The 23,240-nt window shown below is 45.4% G+C and overlaps 1 protein-coding gene across 4 annotated transcripts in view; it reads right to left on the bottom strand.

Moving 5' to 3' along the window:
- LOC144603702 (tryptophan 5-hydroxylase 2-like) overlaps positions 1–23,240 on the bottom strand; it is a 40,870-nt gene that overhangs the window by 6,822 nt on the left and 10,808 nt on the right. For all 4 annotated transcript variants that reach the window (XM_078417345.1, XM_078417347.1, XM_078417346.1 and 1 more), the window contains 6 exons: positions 17,344–17,411; positions 13,754–13,950; positions 10,755–10,890; positions 5,658–5,784; positions 526–621; positions 309–442 (listed from right to left, as the gene is read on the bottom strand). In XM_078417345.1, the coding sequence (XP_078273471.1) occupies positions 309–442; positions 526–621; positions 5,658–5,784; positions 10,755–10,890; positions 13,754–13,950; positions 17,344–17,411 (758 nt within the window). The remainder of the gene's footprint in view (positions 1–308; positions 443–525; positions 622–5,657; positions 5,785–10,754; positions 10,891–13,753; positions 13,951–17,343; positions 17,412–23,240) is intronic.

Genomic DNA, 23,240 nt, shown 5'->3' with positions numbered 1-23,240 from the left:
ATTGTCCCGAGTGTGTGCAGGATAGTGTTAATGTGCAGGGATCGCTGGTCGGAGCAGACTCGTTGGGCCGAATGGCCAGTTTCCGCGCTGTATGTCTATACTAAACTAAACAGTGAAAAACTTCATTTTGCACACTATCCAAGTAAAAAAAACATAATTAGAATCAAAACTATAAATGGGTACAACAGGTAGTGCAAAGAGAAAGGAAACAGTGTAGAATGTAGAGAAAGTGCACATAAAAAAGAGCGCTGTGGGGTAGATTGGAGTATGGGAATACTCCCTTCGTTTGGTGGAAAGAAATTACTTGCCTCATTTTCTCCTTGGCTTCCTCAAAGCTTTCAGACAAAAAATAGGCTTCCTGGAAGGTGGTAATGAGACACTCCTGGGTACAGGTTGTCTTTGGATCAAATGGTTTGACGACCGCTTTGTCTGACAACGCATGCTGTGGGAGAAAGTCAATGAAAACTGATATCCTGTCACACACTCCAACACACTGTAAGTAGGAGAAAAAAATATGTCTCTTGCCTTTAATTCCCCGATAGATGACAAGAGCCCAGCACCATAAGCACGCAGTTGGCCTTCTTGCTTACACAGCCCAAACTCAACAGTGAAGAAATAGCACTGCGGGACACATAAATAAGACATTACTGCAACTATTAACTCAATTTTAAAAAGGTTCTTGAATTGAATAAATGTTAAGCAATTCCATGCAGAATTTATGGTGGTGTTGCTGTGGGTCGAGAGTTTTAATTACATATCAGTCATGATTGAGCAAGTAAACAGGTGAAGTCGTGGCTGCCTCTTCAGAAGTACATCGTTTAGTTTTGTTTAGTTTAGAGATATAATGCAGAAGCAGGCCCTTCGGCCCACCAGGTCCGCACCGGCCAGTGATCCCCGCACACAAATACTATCCTACTAGGGAAAACTTACAATTTTACCAAGTCAATTAGCCCACAAAGTCGTGTAGGAAGGGACTGCAGATGCCGGCTTAAATCAAAGATTTAAATTGAATCCTTGAGACTGAAGAAGGGTCTCGATCCGAAATATTACCCATTCCTTCAGAGGTGTGGCCTGTCCCGCTGAGTTACTCCAGCATTTTGTGTCTGGCCTACAAACCTGTACGTCTTTGGAGTGTGGGAGGAAACCGGAGCACCGGACAAAAGCCACGCAGGTCACGGGGAGAACGTACAAACTCCGTACAGACAGCACCCGCAGTCAGGATGGAACCCGGGTCTCTGGCGCTGTAAGGCAGCAACTCTACCACTGCGTCACCCTCATTCTCTCCCATGTCTACCATCTGAGGAACAGAGCCTCATTACAGAGACCACACCAATCACATTCCCAATCACAAACAACTTCACCATGAATTACCAGCACTGAATCTCCTCATCAACAACTGTGAGAATTACCAAGTTCTTTAACAATCATTCACATTCACAAATGCGGAGCAATCAGAACTAAACAGTCCAAGTAATTTGTTCACAGACATGATTGATCAAGAGTAGTATTACATTACTGTTATAAGGAAGCTGTCAGATGTGACAAATTAATTGATAGTTCTGATTACACGTGTAACAATCACATAAGGACTTAGCAAAGACATCAAAATGGATCATTTCAAGAGTGAGACATCACTAGTTGATTTTATTAAGCATCATAACACATCCATTTGTTTCTGATTAATTACTGGGACATTCGTTGATTGATTGCTGAAAGATACAGCAGGGAAACAAGCCATTCAGCCCACCGAGTCCATGCCAACAATCGATCACCCACTCACAGTAGGAAAATAACTGCAGATGCTGGTTCAAATCGAAAGTAGACACAAAATGCTGGAGTAACTCAGCGGGTCAGGCAGCATCTCAGGAGAGAAGGAATGGGTGACGTTTCGGGTCGAGACCCGTCTTCAGACTGAAGAAGGGTCTCGATCCGAAACGTCACCCATTCCTTCTCTCCTGAGATGCTGCCTGACCCGCTGAGTTACTCCAGCACTTTGAGTCTACCCACTCACAGTAGTTCTGTACATTTGCACCCACTCCCTACACACTTAGGACAATTTGCAGGGGCCAATTAACCCACACACCCGAACATCCTTGTGAGGTGAGAGGAAACTGGAGCACCCAGAGGAAACCCCAATGGTCACAGGGAGAACGTGCAAGCTCCACGCAGACAGTGCCCAAGGTCAGGATCGAGCCCGAGTCTCCTGCACTGTGAGGCAGTAGCTTTACCAGCTGTGCCATTTTGCTGACCCGTTAGCTTATGTAAAATAATTCAGAAAGAATTGCTTCAGGTTTCCTATTAGCTGACTGTCACAATTTGCTTCCCACATTTGTAAGTGTTTTATATGTGTATTCCACACCGCCGATGTTTGACATAACATTAGTAATACCAACTTTTGCTATTCTAAAGGTCATTAGGAGAGCTCAGACACATGTATAATGAATTGCTGTCTGAAAGTGTAGCTGCAGGCGAGAAATACACATAGTGCCAGAATATGCAATAGTGCATAAACTTCACACATGCTGAGGCAACGTCCCAACTGAATGTCAAGAAGGGGAAGAAAACTTAGCCTTGTCTGAAAATACTAGAGTCAAGTTAAAGAATTTGATAGACATTGAGAAGATATTGTGGGCGGCACAGTGGTGCAGCGGTAAGTTGCTGCCCGACAACGCCAGAGACCCGGGTTCAATCCTGACCTCAGGGGCTGTCTCTACGGATTTTGTACGTTCTCCCAGTGGCCATGGTGGTTTTCTCCGGGTGCTCTGGATGCCTCCCACATCCCAAAGACGTACAGGTTAATTGGCTTCAGTAAATTGCAAATTGTCCCTTGTTTATAGGGTTGTGCCAGTGTACTGAGTTTTCAATGGTTGGCGCTGGGCCGAAGGGCCTGTTTCCACACTGTATCACTAAAATAATCTCTATGGTAACTAATTTGAGGGATTATGGGGTCAGTGCAGCAGTGGTGCTGGTGGAAAAGATCAGCACGAGTCTATTCTTCTCAATATCTTCTCAATGTCTATCAAATTCTTTAACTTGGGAGAGCAGTCATGAGAAGCCAAGTGGTCTACTACTATTTTCCATGACTTACAGTACCTTCTTATGTTTATTGCCCAGGTTTTGGAACAGGTTTTGAACTCTGGAAGTCTCTAGAGCTCGCTAACCATGAGGGTGGTGGGGAAGAGATGATCAAAGGGATATTGGAGACGCACACGAGGAGAGAAATGAATCTACCGGATGCAGAGGGAATGATGGTGACGATGTCCAAAGTCTCAAAGAAAACCCTCCTCTTTCTCCCCCTCTGTTCCCACCCCCCTCCCCTCCCTTGTGCCCAACCTAGACTCACCTATTTCTCCTCTCCTCCTCCACCTACATTCCTTCCACCGGCTTCACAATTCACAACTCTTCAATCTTCTTATCTCACAACTTTTTATCATCTCTGGTCTTCGTCCAACCATCTGCCTATCAAAACCCCCTCGCCTGTATTCACATTACTTGCCAGGTTTTGTCATGTCCCTCCTAGCTTTCTCCCCCTCTCTCACAGCTTCCTCTCTGTGATTCCTACTACTTGCTATGTCCTGCCTCTCCTGTCTCCCAGCTTTATTTCCCCCCACCACCATCAGTCTGACGAAGCATCCCGACCTAAAACATCACCTATCCATGTCCTCCAGGGATGCTGCCCGACACGCTGAGTTACACCAGCATTTTATGTCTTCATAATAAACTCCTGTCTGAAAGTGTAGCTGTAGACAGTGAGATCCATGTAGTACCAGAATATGCATAAACTTCACAGCAGTTCTGAAAGGTGAGAAGTTGGCAGGTTTCAGTCAACCCAGATCCAAATCCAAAATGACCTTCACACTTGATGTAAAACAACTAGATACAATGTGAAGGAGCATCATCTTAGCCCAGACTGCATCAGCAACAACATGTCTCTCCTTGCTCCAGTATTGTTGGCACATTCTCAAACCCTCCGAACACTAAAACCTGGATAAGCTGAGATTTCCTCCACCTGAAATGTAGCAAAGCCAAGCCAATGGTCTTCTGGTCCCATCAGAGCCCCTAAGCCAGTCCACCCATGGATAACCAAGTGTGTAAATGTTACAGTTAACCAGAGTCAAACTTTAAACCTCCACCAAATCACTCCTGACCCCAGCACCTTTTTTCTATTCATCAACAACCCAAAAAATTGGAAATCTAGATTAGAAAAACAGCAATGTCTTGGAGCAATGTCTTGGAGCACTTGGAATGTCAGACCGAATCTGCAGATGGAGAGCCCGGGTCATTTCAGGCCAAAGACTACTTTGGAACTGGCAATTAATGGAGATAGATTAGAATGCAGAGAAAGGAAGGGGGAATGGGGAGAGTTTTTAAAAGTACGATCCGTGATGGGGTGAAAGACAGAAGGAATTAAATGGCAAAAAGATTTTGGCACAAGGTGATAAAAGCCCAGCCAAGCTGAGAACTCAGAAGGATTAAGTGAAATTAACAAAGGAATCCTGAAACTCTGGAATAGATACACAGGAACACTGGTTCCCTGAAATTGTTGAACCTGGTAGGTCTAGCTGGCAGCTTGTTTTATTGATTTAGTGTCAGAGATTGAGAGCAGAGGGGACTGGGATGGATAATTACATTAATTAGAAGCACAAGAGCACACTTCTGAACAGAATAGAGGTATTTGCAATGGGCTCATCCAACATATGTTTGGTCTTCATTAACAAAGGCTAATTTTTCAACCTCCACACTGCCAAAATCACACACCATTGCTCACACCGTTCTTCTCTGACCCTTTTGTGACACCACATTGTAGTAGCACTGTCGCTGGCCTACGTTCCATTTGCACATGGTAACATTTCTTGTTCTTGCCCAAGTCATCTACAAGTTACTGGAGGCTGTTGGACAGAGGTTAGTGAGCGGAGGGGAGATGACAGAAGTGGAGGCAAGGCCATGGTGGAAAACGTTCCAATTCAACCCAGTTTGATTCACTGCAGAAAAGTGCAGATTCTACAGTTCCAATGAATAATACTGAACTGTGTCTGGGAATGCTGATTAATTCAACATCCACACGCAAGCAGAGAAGCCATAAGAAAAATAAAACATAATGCTACAGAATCAGCTTCAATTTTTGGCAAAGCAGTGAAAAGAGGGTGTAAGAAGGAACTGCAGATGCTGGTTTACACCGAAGATAAACAGAAAATGCTGGAATAACCCAGTGGGACAGGCAGCGTTTCTGGAGAGAAGGAATGGGTGAAGTTATGGGTCGGGACCCTTTTTGAGACTGAGAGTCAGGGGGAAGGGCAACAAGAGATATTGAAGGGTAAGGTAGGAAAACGAGATCAAAGGGGACAAATTTCAAGGAAAATGCAGAACAGATCATTGTTAGCTCGGGGAAGATGACAACGAAGCACACAAAGTCAAGATTAATCAGGAGGACAGTCAAACTCGTCAGGGAACTTAGATGGGGGAGGGATAGAGAGAGAGGGAAAGCAAGGGTTATTTGCAGTTAGAGAAGTCAATATTCATACCACTGGGCTGTAAGCTGCCCAAGCGAAATAAGAGGGGTTATAGCACAGTTAGTGGGCACATTAACACAACATCGTTCTAAGTGTGGATTACCACATTAAACTTGCGGGGAATTCCAAAAATAAGCCAAATCTTACCGTGGCTAATTTCTGAACATCTTCATCTGATGCCGTCAGAGATACAAGACCCAGTTCTTGTGAAAACTCTGCAAAACTTGGTTCTGCCAGTAGGGGCACATGTCCCAGCAGCTCATGACAGGTATCCCTGCAACATACATGTTAAAAAGACAATTCCAACATTCACATGAAGAACAACGTGCATTGGCTAACCTAATCTGAGCCGAACATGCATCCTTGATCATCTACACTGTAATAAAAAGGCACTGCAGATGCTGGTTTATACCAAAGATTGGCACAAAATGCTGGAGTAACTCAGAGGGTCAGGCAACATCTCTGGAGAAAATGGATAGGTGGCGTTTCGGGTCAGGACCCTACTTCAGATTGATTGTGGGTGAGGGAGGGGGAACTAGAAGCAAGAGAAGACCGGGACAGATCAGAGCCGGCAACAGATGACCTCAGGTAGGGTGGTTCCCTGATAGACCAGTTGTTGGCGAGGGATGGTGTGATCCCAAGAGGGCTACGTCGTGGCAAACTGTGGAAATGCTTACCTGACGTTTAATGGAGAAAGAAGGACAAAGAGGACAGAGGGGGAGTATATTTGTAGAAATGACCAAAAATGAGAGCACTCAATGTTCATACCACTGGTCTGTTAGCTCCCCAAGCAAAATATGATGTAGGTGCTGTTCTTCCAATTTGTGTTTGGCCTCACTCTGGCAATGGTGGTGGCCCAGGACAGAAAGGTCAGTAAGGGAATGGGAAGGGGAGGTGAAGTGGTTAGCAACTGGGAGATCCAGCAGGCCTTGACAGACTGAGCTCGTGTTCAGCAAAATGGTCGCCAAGTCCATGCTTGGTCTCGCCGACGTACAGGAGCCCACATCGGGGACACCGAATGCAGTAGATGAGGTTAGAGGAGGTGCATGAGAACCTCTGTCTAATCTGGAAGGACTGCCAGCGTCCCTGGATGGAGTAAAGGGAGGAGGTATGAGGACATGTGTTGCAGGGGAAAGTACCTGGGGAGGGAGTGGTTCAGGTGGGAAGGAAGTGAACCAAGGAGTTGCGGAGGGAGTGGTCTCTGTGGAAGGCAGAAAGGGTGGAGGTGGGAAGATGTGATTAGTGATGGGATCACTTTGGAGGTGACGGAAATGCCGGTGGATGATATGTTGGATGCGGAGGCTGGTGGGTTGAAAGGTGAGGACCAGGGGAACACAGTTCTTGTTGCATCTGGGTGAAGGGGGAGCGAAAGCAGAACTATGGAATACAGAGGAGACACGTGTGAGGGGCCCATCAATGACAGAAAGGGGGAAACCATGTTCACTAAAGAATCATAATCATACTTTATTAGTCAAGTATGTTTTGCAACGTACGAGGAGCTTGATTTGCCAGACAGTCATACCAATAAAAAGCAACAAAACACACAAAATACATTTTAACATAAACATCCACCACAGTGACTCCTCCGCATTCCTCTCTGTGATGGAAGGCGGAAAAAAAAGTTCTATCTTCTTCCCTTCTTTGTTCTCCCGCAGTTGGGGGCCTCGAGCCTTCCGTTGACGGATGATCTTGGCTGCCGTAGTCGGCGGTCGGGCCCGCCGCATTGGGGTGATCGAGCTCCCGCATCAGGAGGATCTCAGCACCCCCGTGCCGGGCGATCAGACTCTGGTCAGGGCTAGTCGAACCTCCTGCGACTTTGGAGCTTCCCGACATCAGTCTCTGCCCAAGACTGCGAGCGCCTCGAAGTTGGAACCCGCAGGCTGCAGTTGGAGCGTCGATCCCAGGCAAGGGATCGCAGGCTCCCATGGTAAGTCCACGGCCCCGCGGTGGGGCTCAAAGTCAGTCTCGAGCAAGGACGCCAGCTCCATGATGTTAGAATGAGGATATCTCAGATGCCCTTGTGTGCAAAACCTCACCTTGGGAGCAGACTGTACAATACACTGTACACACCTACACTGTAGTTGTGGAGGCAGCAGGAACATTGTGTTCAACGGTTACTCAGGAATGTAGAGGTGGTTTCAAATACTCAGATGTTGCTTGCTCGATTGGGCTCACAAGGTGGTACTGAGGTACTCGATAATTGGTGATACTGAAACAGTTTCAGGTTGTAGTGTTCCCGAAGGTGGGAGATTATGTCCAAGTTGCTGATTCCTCTCCATGGAATGTTTAATCAGACAAAAGGGAAATATGGAGAAGAAAACAACAATTGATAAAAACATTAAAGTGCAGAATGTTTTCTAGAAGTTGGGGGGGTCATGTTGCAGTTATATAAGACGTTGGTGAGGCCGCATTTAGAGTATTGCGTTCAGTTCTGGGCACTATATTATAGGAAATTTTTTATCAAGTTGGAAAGGGTGCAGAGATTTGATTTTTAGAGATACAGTGTGGAAACAGGCCCTTCGGCCCACCGGGTCCGCGCCGCCCAGCGATCCCCGCACATTAACACTATCCTATACACACTAGGGACAATTTTTTACATTTGCCCAGCCAATTAACCTACAGGATCGAACCTGAGTCTCCGGCGCTGCATTCGCTGTAAGGCAGCAACTCTACCGCTGCACCACCGTGCCGCCAAGGACTCGAGGGACTGAGCTATAGAGAGATATTGACCAGGCTGGGGCTCTATTCCCTGGGGTACAGGAGAATGAGGAGTGATTTTATAGAGGTGTAGAAAATCATGAGGAGAAGACTGGGTAGGCACAAGGAGTCTCTTGCCCAGAGTGGGGGAATCGAGAACAAGAGGGCATAGGTTTAAGGTGTAGGGGGAAAGATTTTATAGGAATCTGAGGGTTAACTTTTTCAAACAAAGTGTGGTACGTGTATGGAACGAGCTGCCGGAGGAAGTAATTGAGGCGGGGATTATCGCGATGTTTAAGAATCACAGGTACATGGATAGGACAGGTTTATCGGGATATGGGCCAAACACAGGCAAGTGGGGCTAGTGTAAATGGGACATGTTGGTCAGTGGGGGCAAGTTGGGCCGGTTTCCACACTGTATGACTGCGCATTGATTCTGTTGTTTTTAATCCAAGGCTATTTTGCAAGTAACAGGTCGTTGTCCAGATTTACTTTCTCTATTAAGGCTAAGGGACGATGACCCGGAGATCGTGTAGACTAGGAATAGATTCAATGAGGGACTAAGTCACATCACCAATAAAGACCTATGCCGAATTCTGAACAAAGCACAATGTGTTGACAGAACTCAACGGTCAGGCAAGATCTCTGGAGGGAATGGACAGGCAACGTTTCAGTTCGGGTCATTTCTTCAGATGGTCACCAGTCCATTCCCTGCACAGATGCAGCCTGGCTCGCTGAGTTCCTCAAGCACGTTGTGTCTTGCATCTGCAGTTCCTTGTGTCTTCCAAGCAGAATTCCAGCCTGTTCAATTTTTCCTAATAGTTGCGGCCACTTTCTTGAAAAATAACCTTAAATTAGAGGTATTGAAGGGACATTTGCAAGGGAACGGAGGGATATGGATTATGTGAAGGCAAATAAGAGTTGGTCTTGGCATCATGCTCAGCACAGACATTGTGGGCCAAAGCCCTGTGCTTGTGCTGTGCTGTTCTATATTCTATGTTTTAGAGGCTACAGGATAAATGGGCAGAGAAGAAGAGGAAAAAATTCTGCCTGGTGGTGTTTTCTATCATTCTCCACCCATTTCTCCCCAGCTTACTCATCGATTAATCAATCCCTCCTCACCTTCTTCTTCGTTCGTATGTCAACTACAACAGTCAGAAGTGGCAATTGGTGCTTCAGAGTACAGTAGTTGACGCTTTGCTGCAAATGTTGCCAGTTCCATAGAACCACCCAGGGTGGACGACGAGAACGTAAAGCAGCTCCCACCCCCCCCTCCCCCACCCCTCACCCCCTCACCCGAATCCACCTATCGCTTGCTAACTCTTGCCACACCCCTTCCCCTCACCTTTCTCCACCAGCTATCTCCCCTCTACACCTTCAGTCTAAAGCGGGTCTCGATCCAAAGCAACATCTCTCCATTTCCCTTCACGGATGCTGCCTGACCCGCTGAGTAGCTCCAGCACTTTGTTTTTCTTCATTATTCCAGCATCTGCAATGTCATGTGTCTCCATTTAAGTAACATTAGCATGGGTAAAATGAACTGGAAGGTAATCTTCTGTGTTAATAATCCTACAATTTCACCATACAATTAATAACATCGTGAAATGCAGAATCAAATACCATTGAAGCAAAGCATGAATCATTGAAGTATGGAGCTACATACCATAATTTAGCAAAGGGCCAACTAAAAGACTTATCGCCAACCCTGCAGTTATAATGAAAATAACTTAAATGTTAAAATATTAAATATAATGTAAGTAAATAATTGGATTGATTTACAAAAATGATTTACAAGATCCTTGCCTCCAATGAACACTAATTCTAGTGGAATTTCATAAGTGATAGGAGCAGAATTAGGCCATTCGGCCCATCAAGTCTACTCCGCCATTCAATCATGGTTGATCTATCTCTCCCTCCTAACCCCATTCTCTTGCCTTCTCTCTGCAACACCTGACACCCATACTAATCAATTTCTTTCCAAAATTCGACAATAGTTGTTTTTGTTCTTTTGTGCCAATATAAGTATCAGAATCTAGACACAAAGTGCTGGAGTGACTCAGCAGGTCAGGCAGCATCTATGGAGAAAAAGGATGGGTGACATTTCGGGGTCAGTCTGAAGAAGGGTCCCGACGCGAAACGCCACCCATCCTTTTTCTGCTTGACCCGCTAAGTTACTCCACCACTTTGTGACTATCTTTGGTATATACCAGCATCTGCAGTTCCTTTCTTGAAACTAAGTATCAGATTCTGTTGAACAAACAGTCATCTGGAAATTTTTCATGTCTAAAAATCGCTCCTTATGCAACAGGAATAGCTCAATGATGTAATATATAAAATACAGTGAAAGTTTACTGAAGTGATTCCATGTTGCTAAATCCCATTTACCTAACGATTGCATTAAATTACTCCGATTATTTGAAAACTTCTTAAATTAACAATTGCAAAGACAGAACTTAATGGACTATTCTTCAGTAACCTGACGTAATCTTGCAAGAGTTTCAGAAAGACTTGATAGAGGGGAGGTTAGTCAGGTAAACGGAAACTCACGGTTCGGGCGTGTAGAAAGGGTCGGAGCCATGGCGCACGTACTGAGTGCAGTGGAAAACTCGAAACGCCAACCCCGCTAGAAAGTCTCTCGGCGACAAATATCCCGCCACCGGCCGCAGCAGAAAGCCTGTTCGCTCTGCAACATTCAGATGTTAAACCAATCCTTAAACTCAATCCATTATCAGGAAGTCCATAAACAACCATTAATTAGTAAGGTGTAGGAAGGAACTGCAGATGACAGTTTAAACTGAAGATAGGCACAAAAAGAAGGGTCGCCCAGGCAGCATCTCTAGAGAGAAGGAATGGGCGACCCTTCTTCAGACTAGTCAGGGGAAAGGGAGACGAGAGATTTAGACAGTGATGTAGCGAGATATAGAACATATGAATGATAAGATATTAATGATGCTAAAGGAAACAGGCCATTGTCAGCTGTTTGCTAGGTGAAAACGAGAACTTGGTGCGACTTGGGTGGGGGAGGGATGGAGAGTGAGGGAATACCGGGGTTACTTGAAATTAGGGAAATCAAAATTCATACCACTGGGTTGTAAGCTGCCCAAGCTTAATTGTTCCTCCAATTTGTGCTTAGCCTCACTTTGACAATGGAGGAATCCTAGGACAGAAAGGTCAGTGTGGGAATGGGAAGAGGAATTAAAGTGTCTGGCAACCTGGAGATCAGGTAGGTCCAGGTTGACTGAGTGAAGGTGTTCAGCAAAAACGATCGCCCATTTGTAAGGTCCTACTTTTGAGATTGAACCTCAAAATATTGTGGCTGAGAATGAAAAATTGCACGTTTACTTGAGATAACTTACAAATGTCGGGAGGAGTATTTGTTTCTGGGAGAAATAGCTTAATCTAGGTACTGTAAAAAACTGTTTCGATCACTTTAATTCAAGCTGCAAAGCATGTTACCTTAGTAACCACTGTACATCCTGGTGCAATACAGTTTCCCTCTCCAATATGGGGATGTGTTTGGTTTGGGTTTTGCTGCAGAAACAGGCTGGGGTCAGGATTCAGCGAGTGGGCAGCAGATATCAACAAACACCTGTAAGTCATGCCACAACAGACCTCCTTACAAATTTGATTGAGCCTTGATTGTGTTTTTCAAAGGGTAACTAGAAAGGTTCATGAGGGCGAGGACATCCATAGATGATACAACACGATAGAACTATAATTATCCCAGGAGGGAAATTGATCTGCCAACAGTCATAAGAACACAAAATACATGAAACATGAAATTAAAGTGAAGAGTGCAAAGGCTTGGGGGATGTGCAAAGATTGGGATGGGGGGGGAAGGGGGAGTCAGTCTCAGTCTACCCCACGACAGAAGGGGGAGGAGTTGTAAAGTTTGATAGCCACATGGAAGAAGGATCTCCTGTGGCGTTCTGTCCTGCATCTTGGTGGAAACAATAGACATTGTCTCTGCGGACTTCAGCAAGGTTTTTGATAAGGTTCTGAATGGTAGGCCGCTCAGGAAGTTTAGATCGTGTGGGAGCCAGGGAGAGCTAGCAAACTGAACACAGATTTGGCTACATGGAAGGAAGCAGAGGATATTTTTCAGACTGGAGGCCTGTGTTGAGTGGTGTGCCTCAGGGATTGGTGCTGGGCCCTTTGCTCCTTGTGATTTATATCAGCGATTTGGATGAGAATGTACAAGGCACAATTAGTAAGTTTGCAGATTTCACAAAAGTGGGTGGTGTGGCAGATAGTGAATGTGGTTATCAAAAATTATAGCAAGCTCTTGATCTGCTGGGCAATTGAGCTGCGAAATAGCTGATGGAATTTAATGCATCTAAGTGTGATGTGTGATTTAGTGTCGCTAAGTGTGACCTTGCACTAAACGTTATTCCCTTATCGTGTATCTATACACAGTAAGTGGGTTGATTGTAATCATGTATTGCTTTCTGCTGACTGGTTAGCGTGCAACAAAAGGCTTTTCACTGTACCTCAGTACACGTGACAATAAACTAAACTGAATGTGTTGCATTTTGAGAAGTCAAACCAAGGCAGGACCTTCACAGTGAATGGTAGGGCCCTAGGGTGTGTTGTAGAGCAGAACGGTCTAGGATTACAGATAGTGTAAGAAAATAACTGCAGATGCTGGTACAAATCGAAGGTATTTATTCACAAAATGCTGGAGTAACTCAGCAGGTCAGGCAGCATCTCAGGAGAGAAGGAATGTGTGACGTTTTGGGTCGAGACCCTTCTTCAGACACAGTCTGAAGAAGGGTCTCGACCCGAAACGTCACCCATTCCTTCTCTCCTGAGATGCTGCCTGACCTGCTGAGTTACTCCAGCATTTTGTGAATAAATACCTAGGATTACAGATACATTATTATCTGAAACTGGCAACACAGGTAGATCGGGTGGCAAAGAAGGCTTTAGGTACATTGACATTTACAACTGTCAGGTCAAATTGTATAGAATTTGGGACAGTTGTACAAGATGATGGTGAGGCCACATTTGGAGTAATGTGCTCAGTTTTTGTCACCGTGCTACAGGAGCTGGAAAGAGTGCAGAGAAGATGTACGAGGATGTCACCAGGACCTGAGGGCTGAGCTATGGAGAGGTCGGGGAGGATGGGACTTCATTCCTTGGAGCACAGGAGAATGAGGGGGTGATCTTCGGACATAGATTTAAGGTGAGAGGGGAAAGATGTAATACAAACCTGAGTGGCAACCCGTTCACTAAGAAGGTAGTGGGTGTATGGAACGGACTGCTAGAGGAGGTAATTGAGGCAGGGACTATAAAAGCATTGAAAAGACACTTGGACAGATATATGGATTGGAAAGGTTTAGAACGATGTGGGCCAAACACAGGCAAATTGAACTAGCTTAGATAGTGCATCTTAGTCAGTATGGACAAGTTGGGCTGAAGGGCCTATTTCCTAGTATGACTCTAAGACAACACAGTGCAATTTGTATTGCCTGGGAATTGCAAACAGTTCTCCCGAGTGTGGGGGGGGGGGAATTCTCCCCCAAATTAGCGAAGCTGACAAATACCTTTCAGAAACGCGGACACCTCTTCCAGCTGAGGGATATTATCCGCTCTGTAGCCACAATGCTTTGTGAGGAGAGGAAAATTCTTCAGGTACTCTCGGCAGGCGTGAGTGGGGTAAAGCTTTGTGAGCTCTCTGAACACCATTCCCCAGGTCCTGATTTCTTCCTCCGTGTATTCAACTCTGGGGATGGGCTGCCCACTAGAGGTCAGCAAACAGACATGTTAGTGAACTGAGCGATGCCACAGGGAGTAATTGCAAATCTCTCGTCAGATTGAAAGTTTAATATCTGTTCGCCCACCAGCTGGCTATTATAAAGTTGGATACGTGCACAGGAAATTCATGTTTTTCAAGGTAATAATTTGATATTCCTCATTACCACCAACTAGTGCATCTGCGTGAAGCACTGCTTTAGGAAGGCAGCATCTATCGTCAAGGAACCCTGCCATTCAAGGATGCTCTCACCCATGAAGTCCCACACCACAAAGTTCCACATAGCTCCTATTCCGTAACTATCAGCTTCTTGTCCTGACCTGCACAACTCTAATCCTACCGCCACAACGAGATGTGCCACCTTAGTTTAGTTTAGTTTATAGATGCAGTGTGGAAACAGGCCCTTCGACCCATCTGGTCCATGCCGGATCACAATGGCCACAACGATCACCAGCACACACTCCACACCAGGGACAATTTACCGAGGCCAATTAACCTACAAACCGGCACGTCCTTGGAATGTGGGAGGTAAGTGGAACAACCAGAGAAAACCGCATTGGGTGATGACGACAGACGCGGCCGGGAGCAAGGCCGGGAGGAGAGGAGAGGAGAGGGATCCAGGGTCTGGACCACCCTGGACTACCGCGCCCTCAAGCTCGGCTGTGGGAGGTGCCCCAGGGACACAATGGTGAATGGCCGAGGAGAGGGACATGGGTTCTCTGGTCGGTCCACACGTCCACAGAAGGCGATGGCTGAAACCAGCTGCAGTCCTAGAACGGGGAGCACTCATAAGACCTATAGCACCGACTGGACTCTGAAAATGGTGCCTCAACATGGTGCCTCATGCATGCAGGATCAGTAGACTATTTCTGTACACTTTGCGGATCGTCTTAGGTAACACTCCACTGAACTGTTTGTGAGAAAAGAATTTCACTGTGCATTTGACACATCATATCATATCATATCATATATATACAGTCGGAAACAGGCCTTTTCGGCCCACCAAGTCCGTGCCGCCCAGCGATCCCCGTACATTAACACTATCCTACACCCACTAGGGACAATTTTTACCTTTACCCAGCCAATTAACCTACACACATGTGACAATAAAAGCAGTAGTGAACTATTGAGCCTATCAAATTCCTTAGACTCTCGTTGTAATTGTAGAATCGAGATAATATCTAAAGAAGAAAATCTTTTAAACCAAATCCCTAAATGAAATCTAGCAGGACAATAAAATTCATCATCTCGAGGCATATTGCCAGAGAGCTTCAAGTGATGTTTTCATTCCGGTCATCTGCAGAAAGGACACAGGTCTGTAACGCGAGAATTGTTGGCAGCCTCCTTTAAACAATCAGAAAACACCAACGTCCACCATTACAATGGGAAAAGCTAGCCCAACACCAACTAACATTCAGTCTACTAAAACAATCCATTCGGATCCAGGAGGGTTCCCTGGAATGAGGGAGTGCAAGGCAGCAGTTATACACCAGGCATTGCCATCATGATCAAAGCCAGTGCAAGTGTAAGCGCAGCGATGAGACTGGAACCAGCCAAGGCTCTGTGGAAGGACCTCAGTGTAGGCCATCTGTTGGATTGTTTTCTTTTCATCGTAACTTTCAAGCGCAGAGCCGTGTGCCCAATATCCAGGCATACACCAATCAGCCAAAACATTATGACCACTGACAGGTGAAGTGAATAACATTGATTATCTTGTTACAATGGCACCTGTCAAGGGGTGGGATATATTAGGCAGCAAGTGAACAGTCAGTTCTTGACGTTGATGTGTTGGATGCAGGAGAAATGGGCAGGAGTAAAGACCTGAGTGACTTTGACAAGGGCCAAATTGTTATGGCCAGACGACTGGGTCAGAGCATCTCTAAAACGGCAAGGCTTGTGGGGTGCTCCCGGTCAGCAGTGGTGAGTACGTACCGACAGTGGTCCGAGGAGGGACAAGCCACAAACCGGCGACAAGGTGTTGGGCGCCCAAGGCTCATCGATGCGCGAGGGCAACGAAGGCTATCCTGTCTGGTCCGAACCGACCGAAGGTCTACTGTGCCACAAGTCACAGAAAATTTTAATGGTGGTCACGGGAGGAATGTGTCACAATGCACAGTGCATCACACCCTGCTGCGTATGGGGCTGCACACGGACGACCAACAGCATATTAGGCAGGTGGTCATAATGTTTTGGCTCATCCGGTCGTAATGTTTTGGCTGATCAGTGTATGTGTGGGTTAATGAACTGCATACAAGTTTTACTCTTGGACAACTGAAGTGTTCTTATCTGTTCTACGGTGAGACACAAACCTTTAATGTTATAGGTTTATGTCATAAGTGCTGGAGTAAATAGACCCAAAAAGCTGGAGTAACTCAGTGGGACAGGTAGCATCTCAAACTGATGAAGGTTCTCGACTCAAAACGTCACCCATTCCTTCTCTCCAGAGATGCTGCCTATCCCGTTGAGTTACTCCAGCTTTTTGTGTCTATCTTCGGTTTAAACCAGCATCTGCAGTTCCTTCCTACACATGTGCCGGGGAGTTTGGAGTGTATTTTCCCTTGTTCATTCTTCATGTTGCTTATAAATGGAGGATCGCAGGCTGAAGGAACATTGCTGGTGCTGATTACATGGCTAAGTGGACAACAGCAGGAGGTATAGTGGAAGGATCCACATTCAGATAAACTCGCAGCAGTCCCAGAAAGGTACTTTGCCCGAGTTCTTTGGAGGTTTTAATTTTCGGGGGTCCACACATATCATCACTTGTTCAGGGGGACATGAAAATCCATAGGTGTCACCAAGAAACCACTGTATGTGAATTCAATAGATTTTCCTGTAATCAGGAGCACACATAACCTCTGTGACCCTCCCTGGAACCATTCATTACATAAGACCAAATGAGTTGTAAAAAGCCCAAAGCCTTCACTGGATTTACAGCAGTGAGTCATATTTGGTGTTCCTATTTACCTGCCATCCAAAATCTCATGGCAGATCTACCTCACGGCTTTCTACCTCAACTGGAGAGTGGCGGCTTAAATAGATTCTCCCATAAACAGGAGCCCCCAGTAGGACAATCTCTAGTAATAGCCTCTCATTACCAAATGGCAAAACTGTCAAATAAATGGAAGGTAGACACGAAATGCTGGAGTAACTCAGCGGGACAAGCAGCATCTCTGGAGAGAAGGAATGGGTGATGTTTCAGGTCGAGACCCTTCTTCAGAACTCTCTCTGTCAAATAAATGATTTATAAATCAGGACATAGCCATTGTAAATACTCTGAAGCAAACTGATCTACTTACTTTTAAGTAAGTTCTGGTTACATTCCAACACTTGACTTGATGGGCCGAATGCTATCACTTATGATCTTATGATCTTATGACTTACATTTTGTAGTTCATGGCAACATCCACAAAATACTTTCTTCGTCTTCTGTAGACATTATCTTTAAAGCCCTGGGAACACAAAGAATCGAAGATCTTATTACAATGGCATCAGTGAAAACCTAAAGTGCTTCACGTGCGTGTGAATACTGCAGTGTAAATGCAACCTAAGACCCAGCATTGTAAATAGTATCATAGAACAGTCTGAAGAAGGGTCTCGACCCGAAACATCACCCATTCCTTCTCTCCAGAGATGTTGTCTGACCCGCTGAGTTACTCCAGCATTTTGTGTCTATCATAGGACGTGGCATGCTTATCAGAGCAGAGTATTCCCACATTAAATGAAAACAGGTGATTTGTTATTGCACAATGGCACCAATAAAAAAATATTTCTAGTCTCTCACATTTTAATCATCTTCAAGAAAGTCTAAATTTGGATTTCCAAAATTCAGATACAGTGAACTAAATGGCAACAGCTCTAAATAGGCCTTTACGTTTTAATATTATATTTCCATTGTTCAATGTGTTGCTCTAACTATACAGGGCTTCAGTGGGATCACACAAAACTACAGCAGACAGTTTTAGACTCATTCCTTACGAAAGAACAGACTTGCCTTGAAGGTAGTGCAGATGGTGTTCAGAAAGATGGCCTTTGGCTGAAGGTGATGAAGGACAAAGTGAATCGGGACAATATTCTCTGGCTTAAAATAATTAAAATGTTCTGAAACCTATGATTCTGGGTCTTGGATCATATGGAGTGCAGGATGGAAGGGGCGGGTGGGGGCAGGCTGATTCCTATCTCTAAAGGACATACGAGAGTCAGGAGGTCATGTTGTAGTTTTATAAAGATTTGGCTGGTCCACATTTGGACTATTGTGTACAGATCCAAGTCAGTACATCACAGGAAGGACGTGGAGGCTTTGGAGACGGTGCAGAAGAGATTTACCAGGATGTGGTCAGGATTAGAGGGTATTAGCCACAAGGAGAGGTTGGACGTTGCTATTGAGGGCGTGCAGCGTAGGTTCACTAGGTTAATTCCCGGAATGGCGGGACTGTCGTATGTTGAAAGGCTGGAGCAATTAGGCTTGTATACATTGGAATTTAGAAGGATGAGGGGGGATCTTATTGAAACATACAAGATAATTAGGGGATTGGACACATTAGAGGCAGGAAACATGTTCCCAATGTTGGGGGAGTCCAGAACAAGGGGCCACAGTTTAAGAATAAGGGGCAGGCCATTTAGAACGGAGATGAGGAAGAACCTTTTCAGTCAGAGAGTGGTGAAGGTGTGGAATTCTCTGCCTCAGAAGGTAGTGGAGGCCAGTTCGTTGGATGCTTTCAAGAGAGAGCTGGATAGAGCTCCTAAGGATAGCGGAGTGATGGGGTATGCGGAGAAGGCAAGAACGGGGTACTGATTGAGAGTGATCAGCCATGATCGCATTGAATGGCGGTGCTGGCTCGAAGGGCTGAATGGCCTACTCCTGCACCTATTGTCTATTGACAAACATAGATTGTTTTGTCTGAGGCTGAGAGGAGTCGTCATAGGAGTACATAAAAATATGAGACATAGATTGGGTAGACATTCAGAACCTTTTTCCCCCTGGGTGGAAATGGCAAATACGTGAGGGCATAGCGTTAAGATTAGAGGGGGAAATATTGATAAAAGATGAGCTGGGCGCTTGTTTTTTTGCACAGAGAATGGTGGGTGCCTGGAACATGCTGCCTAGAGTAGTGGTGGAAGCTGATATGACATTTTGTTTGAAATTACATTTAAGAGGCTTTTAGATATACACATGAATGTGCAGGAAATAGAAGGGCATGGAACACATGCAGGCAGGTGAGATTAGTTCAATTTGACATCATATTCAGCAAACAAAGGCCCTGCTTGGTTTCCGTTTTAAAGGTACAGCATGCAGGCCCATCGGCCTACCAAGACAGCGCTGACCAGCGATCACCCGTACACTAGTTCTATCCGACACACGAGGGACAATTTAGGTTCACCAGATTGATTCCTGGGATGGCAGGACTTTCATATGAAGAAAGACTGGATAGACTCGGCTTGTACTCGCTGGAATTTAGAAGATTGAGGGGGGATCTTATAGAAAGTTACAAAATTCTTAAGGGGTTGGACAGGCTAGATGCAGGAAGATCGTTCCCGATGTTGGGGAAGTCCAGAACAAGGGGTCACTGTTTATTTTTATTTTTTTTAATTTATTTTTTTTAAGGATAAGGGGGAAGTCTTTTAGGACCGAGATGAGAAAGTTTTTTTTCACACAGAGTGGTGAATCTGTGGTGAACCTAAGAGGGAGTTAGATGTGGCCCTTGTGGATAAAGGGATCAGGGGGTATGGAGAGAAGGCAGGTACGGGATACTGAGTTGGATGATCAGCCATGATCATATTGAATGGCGGTGCAGGCTCGAAGGGCCGAATGGCCTACTCCTGCACCTATTTTCTATGTTTCTATGTTACACCAGCCAACTAACTTACAAACCTGCACATCTTTGGAATGCGTGAGGAAACCAGAGCAAACGGAGAAAAACCCACGCGGTCACAGGGAGAACGTATAAACTTTGCGCAGACAGCACGCACCCGTAGTCAGGATCGAACCGGGATCTCTGGCGCTGTGAGGCAGCAACTCTTTCGCTGCACCACTGTGCTGTTCTGTTCCTGTGCTGCACAAACTGTGCTGTGCTATGATGCTCTATGTACTATGTTCTAACATTGCACTCTGCTCATGCAATGGAAGCCCAGGACCACATTTTGCAATCCCCTCTCTGACAGGGTGCAACTGGGACCTCAATAGAATGTACTAATTGCCGGGCAATGTTTCTATGTTTCTATGTTAACACCAGAAGAAAAAGTAGAAACAAGGAACTGCAGATGCTGGTTTGGCAAGGAAAGATATAAGCACGTCAAGCACGTCAATGGGAGTTATCTATAGGCCCCCAAACAGTAGCCTCGACATAGGGTGCAAGTTGAATCAGGAGATAAAAATGGCGTGTCAAAAATGTAATGCTACGGTGGTTATGGGAGATTTCAACATGCAGGTAGACTGGGAAAATCAGGTTGGAAATGGACCCCAGGAAAGAGAGTTTGTAGAGTGCCTTCGAGATGGATTCTTAGAACAGCTTGTACTGGAGCCTACCAGGGAGAAGGCAATTCTGGATTTAGTGTTGTGTAATGATCCTGATCTGATAAGGGGACTAGAGGTAAAAGAGCCATTAGGAGGCAGTGATCACAACATGATAAGTTTTACTCTGCAAATGGAAAGGCAGAAGGGAAAATCGGAAGTGTCGGTATTACAGTATAGCAAAGGGGATTACAGAGGCATGAGGCGGGAGCTGAGCAAAATTGACAGGAAGGAGGCCCTAGCAGGGAAGACGGTAGAACAGCAATGGCAGGTATTCCTGGGAATAATGCAGAGGTTGCAGGATCAATTTATTCCAAAGAGGTGGAAAGACTCTAAGGGGAGTAAGAGACAAGGGACTGACAAGGGAAGTCAGGGACAGCATAAAAATTAAGGAGAGGAAGTATAACATAGCAAAGAAGAGTGGGAAGACAGAGGATTGGGACTCTTTTAAAGAGCAACAAAAGTTAACTAAAAAGGCAATACGGGGAGAAAAGATGAGGTACGAGGGTAAACTAGCCAATAATATAAAGGAGGATAGCAAAAGTTTTTTTAGGTACGTGAAGAGGAAAAAAATAGTCAAGGCAAATGTGGGTCCCTTGAAGACAGAAGCAGGGGAATTTATTATGGGGAACAAAGAAATGGCAGACGAGTTAAACCGTTACTTTGGATCTGTCTTCACTGAGGAAGATACACACAATCTCCCAAATGTTCTAGGGGCCGGAGAACCTAGGGTGATGGAGGAACTGAAGGAAATCCACATTAGGCAGGAAATGGTTTTGGGTAGACTGATGGGACTGAAGGCTGATAAATCCCCAGGGCCTGATGGTCTGCATCCCAGGGTACTTAAGGAGGTGGCTCTCGAAATAGTGGAAGCATTGGAGATCATTTTTCAATGTTCTATAGATTCAGGATCAGTTCCTGTGGATTGGAGGATAGCAAATGTTATCCCACTTTTTAAGAAAGGAGGGAGAGAGAAAACGGGTAATTATAGACCAGTTAGTCTGACATCAGTGGTGGGGAAGATGCTGGAGTCAATTATAAAAGACGAAATTGCTGAGCATTTGGATAGCAGTAACGGGATCATTCCGAGTCAGCATGGATTTACGAAGGGGAAATCATGCTTGACAAATCTACTGGAATTTTTTGAGGATGTAACTAGGAAAATTGACAGGGGAGAGTCAGTGGATGTGGTGTACCTCGACTTTCAGAAAGCCTTCAACAAGGTCCCACATAGGAGATTAGTGGGCAAAATTAGGGCACATGGTATTGGGGGTAGGGTACTGACATGGATAGAAAATTGGTTGACAGACAGAAAGCAAAGAGTGGGGATAAATGGGTCCCTTTCGGAATGGCAGGCAGTGACCAGTGGGGTACCGCAAGGTTCGGTGCTGGGACCCCAGCTATTTACGATATACATTAATGACTTAGACGAAGGGATTAAAAGTACCATTAGCAAATTTGCAGATGATACTAAGCTGGGGGGTAGTGTGAATTGTGAGGAAGATGCAATAAGGCTGCAGGGTGACTTGGACAGGTTGTGTGAGTGGGCGGATACATGGCAGATGCAGTTTAATGTAGATAAGTGTGAGGTTATTCACTTTGGAAGTAAGAATAGAAAGGCAGATTATTATCTGAATGGTGTCAAGTTAGGAGGAGGGGGAGTTCAACGAGATCTGGGTGTCCTAGTGCATCAGTCAATGAAAGGAAGCATGCAGGTACAGCAGGCAGTGAAGAAAGCCAATGGAATGTTGGCCTTCGTAACAAGAGGAGTTGAGTATAGGAGCAAAGAGGTCCTTCCACAGTTGTTCCGGGCCCTGGTGAGACCGCACCTGGAGTACTGTGTGCAGTTTTGGTCTCCAAATTTGAGGAAGGATATTCTTGCTATGGAGGGCGTGCAGCGTAGGTTCACTAGGTTAATTCCCGGAATGGCGGGACTGTCGTATGTTGAAAGGCTGGAGCGATTGGGCTTGTATACACTGGAATTTAGAAGGATGAAGGGGGATCTTATTGAAACATATAAGATAATTAGGGGATTGGACACATTAGAGGCAGGAAACATGTTCCCAATGTTGGGGGAGTCCAGAACAAGGGGCCACAGTTTAAGAATAAGGGGTAGGCCATTTAGAACGGAGATGAGGAAGAACTTTTTCAGTCAGAGAGTGGTGAAGGTGTGGAATTCTCTGCCTCAGAAGGCAGTGGAGGCCAGTTCGTTGGATGCTTTCAAGAGAGAGCTGGATAGAGCTCTTAAGGATAGCGGAGTTATGGGTTATGGGGAGAAGGCAGGAACGGGGTACTGATTGAGAATGATCAGCCACGATCGCATTGAATGGCGGTGCTGGCTCAAAGGGCTGAATGGCCTACTCCTGCACCTATTGTCTATTGTCTATTGTCTATTGTCTATTGTCATCCCCGAGAACATGGGTCTGGACCCTTCTTCAGACTTGACCTGCCATGCTTTGTACTGCCCCTCCACTCTTCCAGCTTTCTTTCTCCCCACCCCTGAAATCAGTTCTATCCATGTTCTCCACAGATGCTGCCTGACTCGCTGAGTAACTCTAGCATTTTGTGTCTCACAATAGACAAAAAGTGGACATAAAAATTCCACTGGCTGATTGAGAGAGAAACCCCTTTTGCTTCTGCTGGTGACACTGGGCTCAGGCTCTATCTATGGATCATGAAGTCTTCAGTTGTTGTATAATCCACATCTCTGGAGCAAGATTGAAAAATAAAACTAATGGGGATACAGTGGGATAGGCTTAATTGTTCTCAT

This window comes from Rhinoraja longicauda, chromosome 20 (genome assembly GCF_053455715.1).
Source record: "Rhinoraja longicauda isolate Sanriku21f chromosome 20, sRhiLon1.1, whole genome shotgun sequence".
Classification (NCBI taxonomy): domain Eukaryota; kingdom Metazoa; phylum Chordata; class Chondrichthyes; order Rajiformes; family Arhynchobatidae; genus Rhinoraja; species Rhinoraja longicauda.
This window is presented reverse-complemented; position numbering and strand designations above follow the sequence as displayed.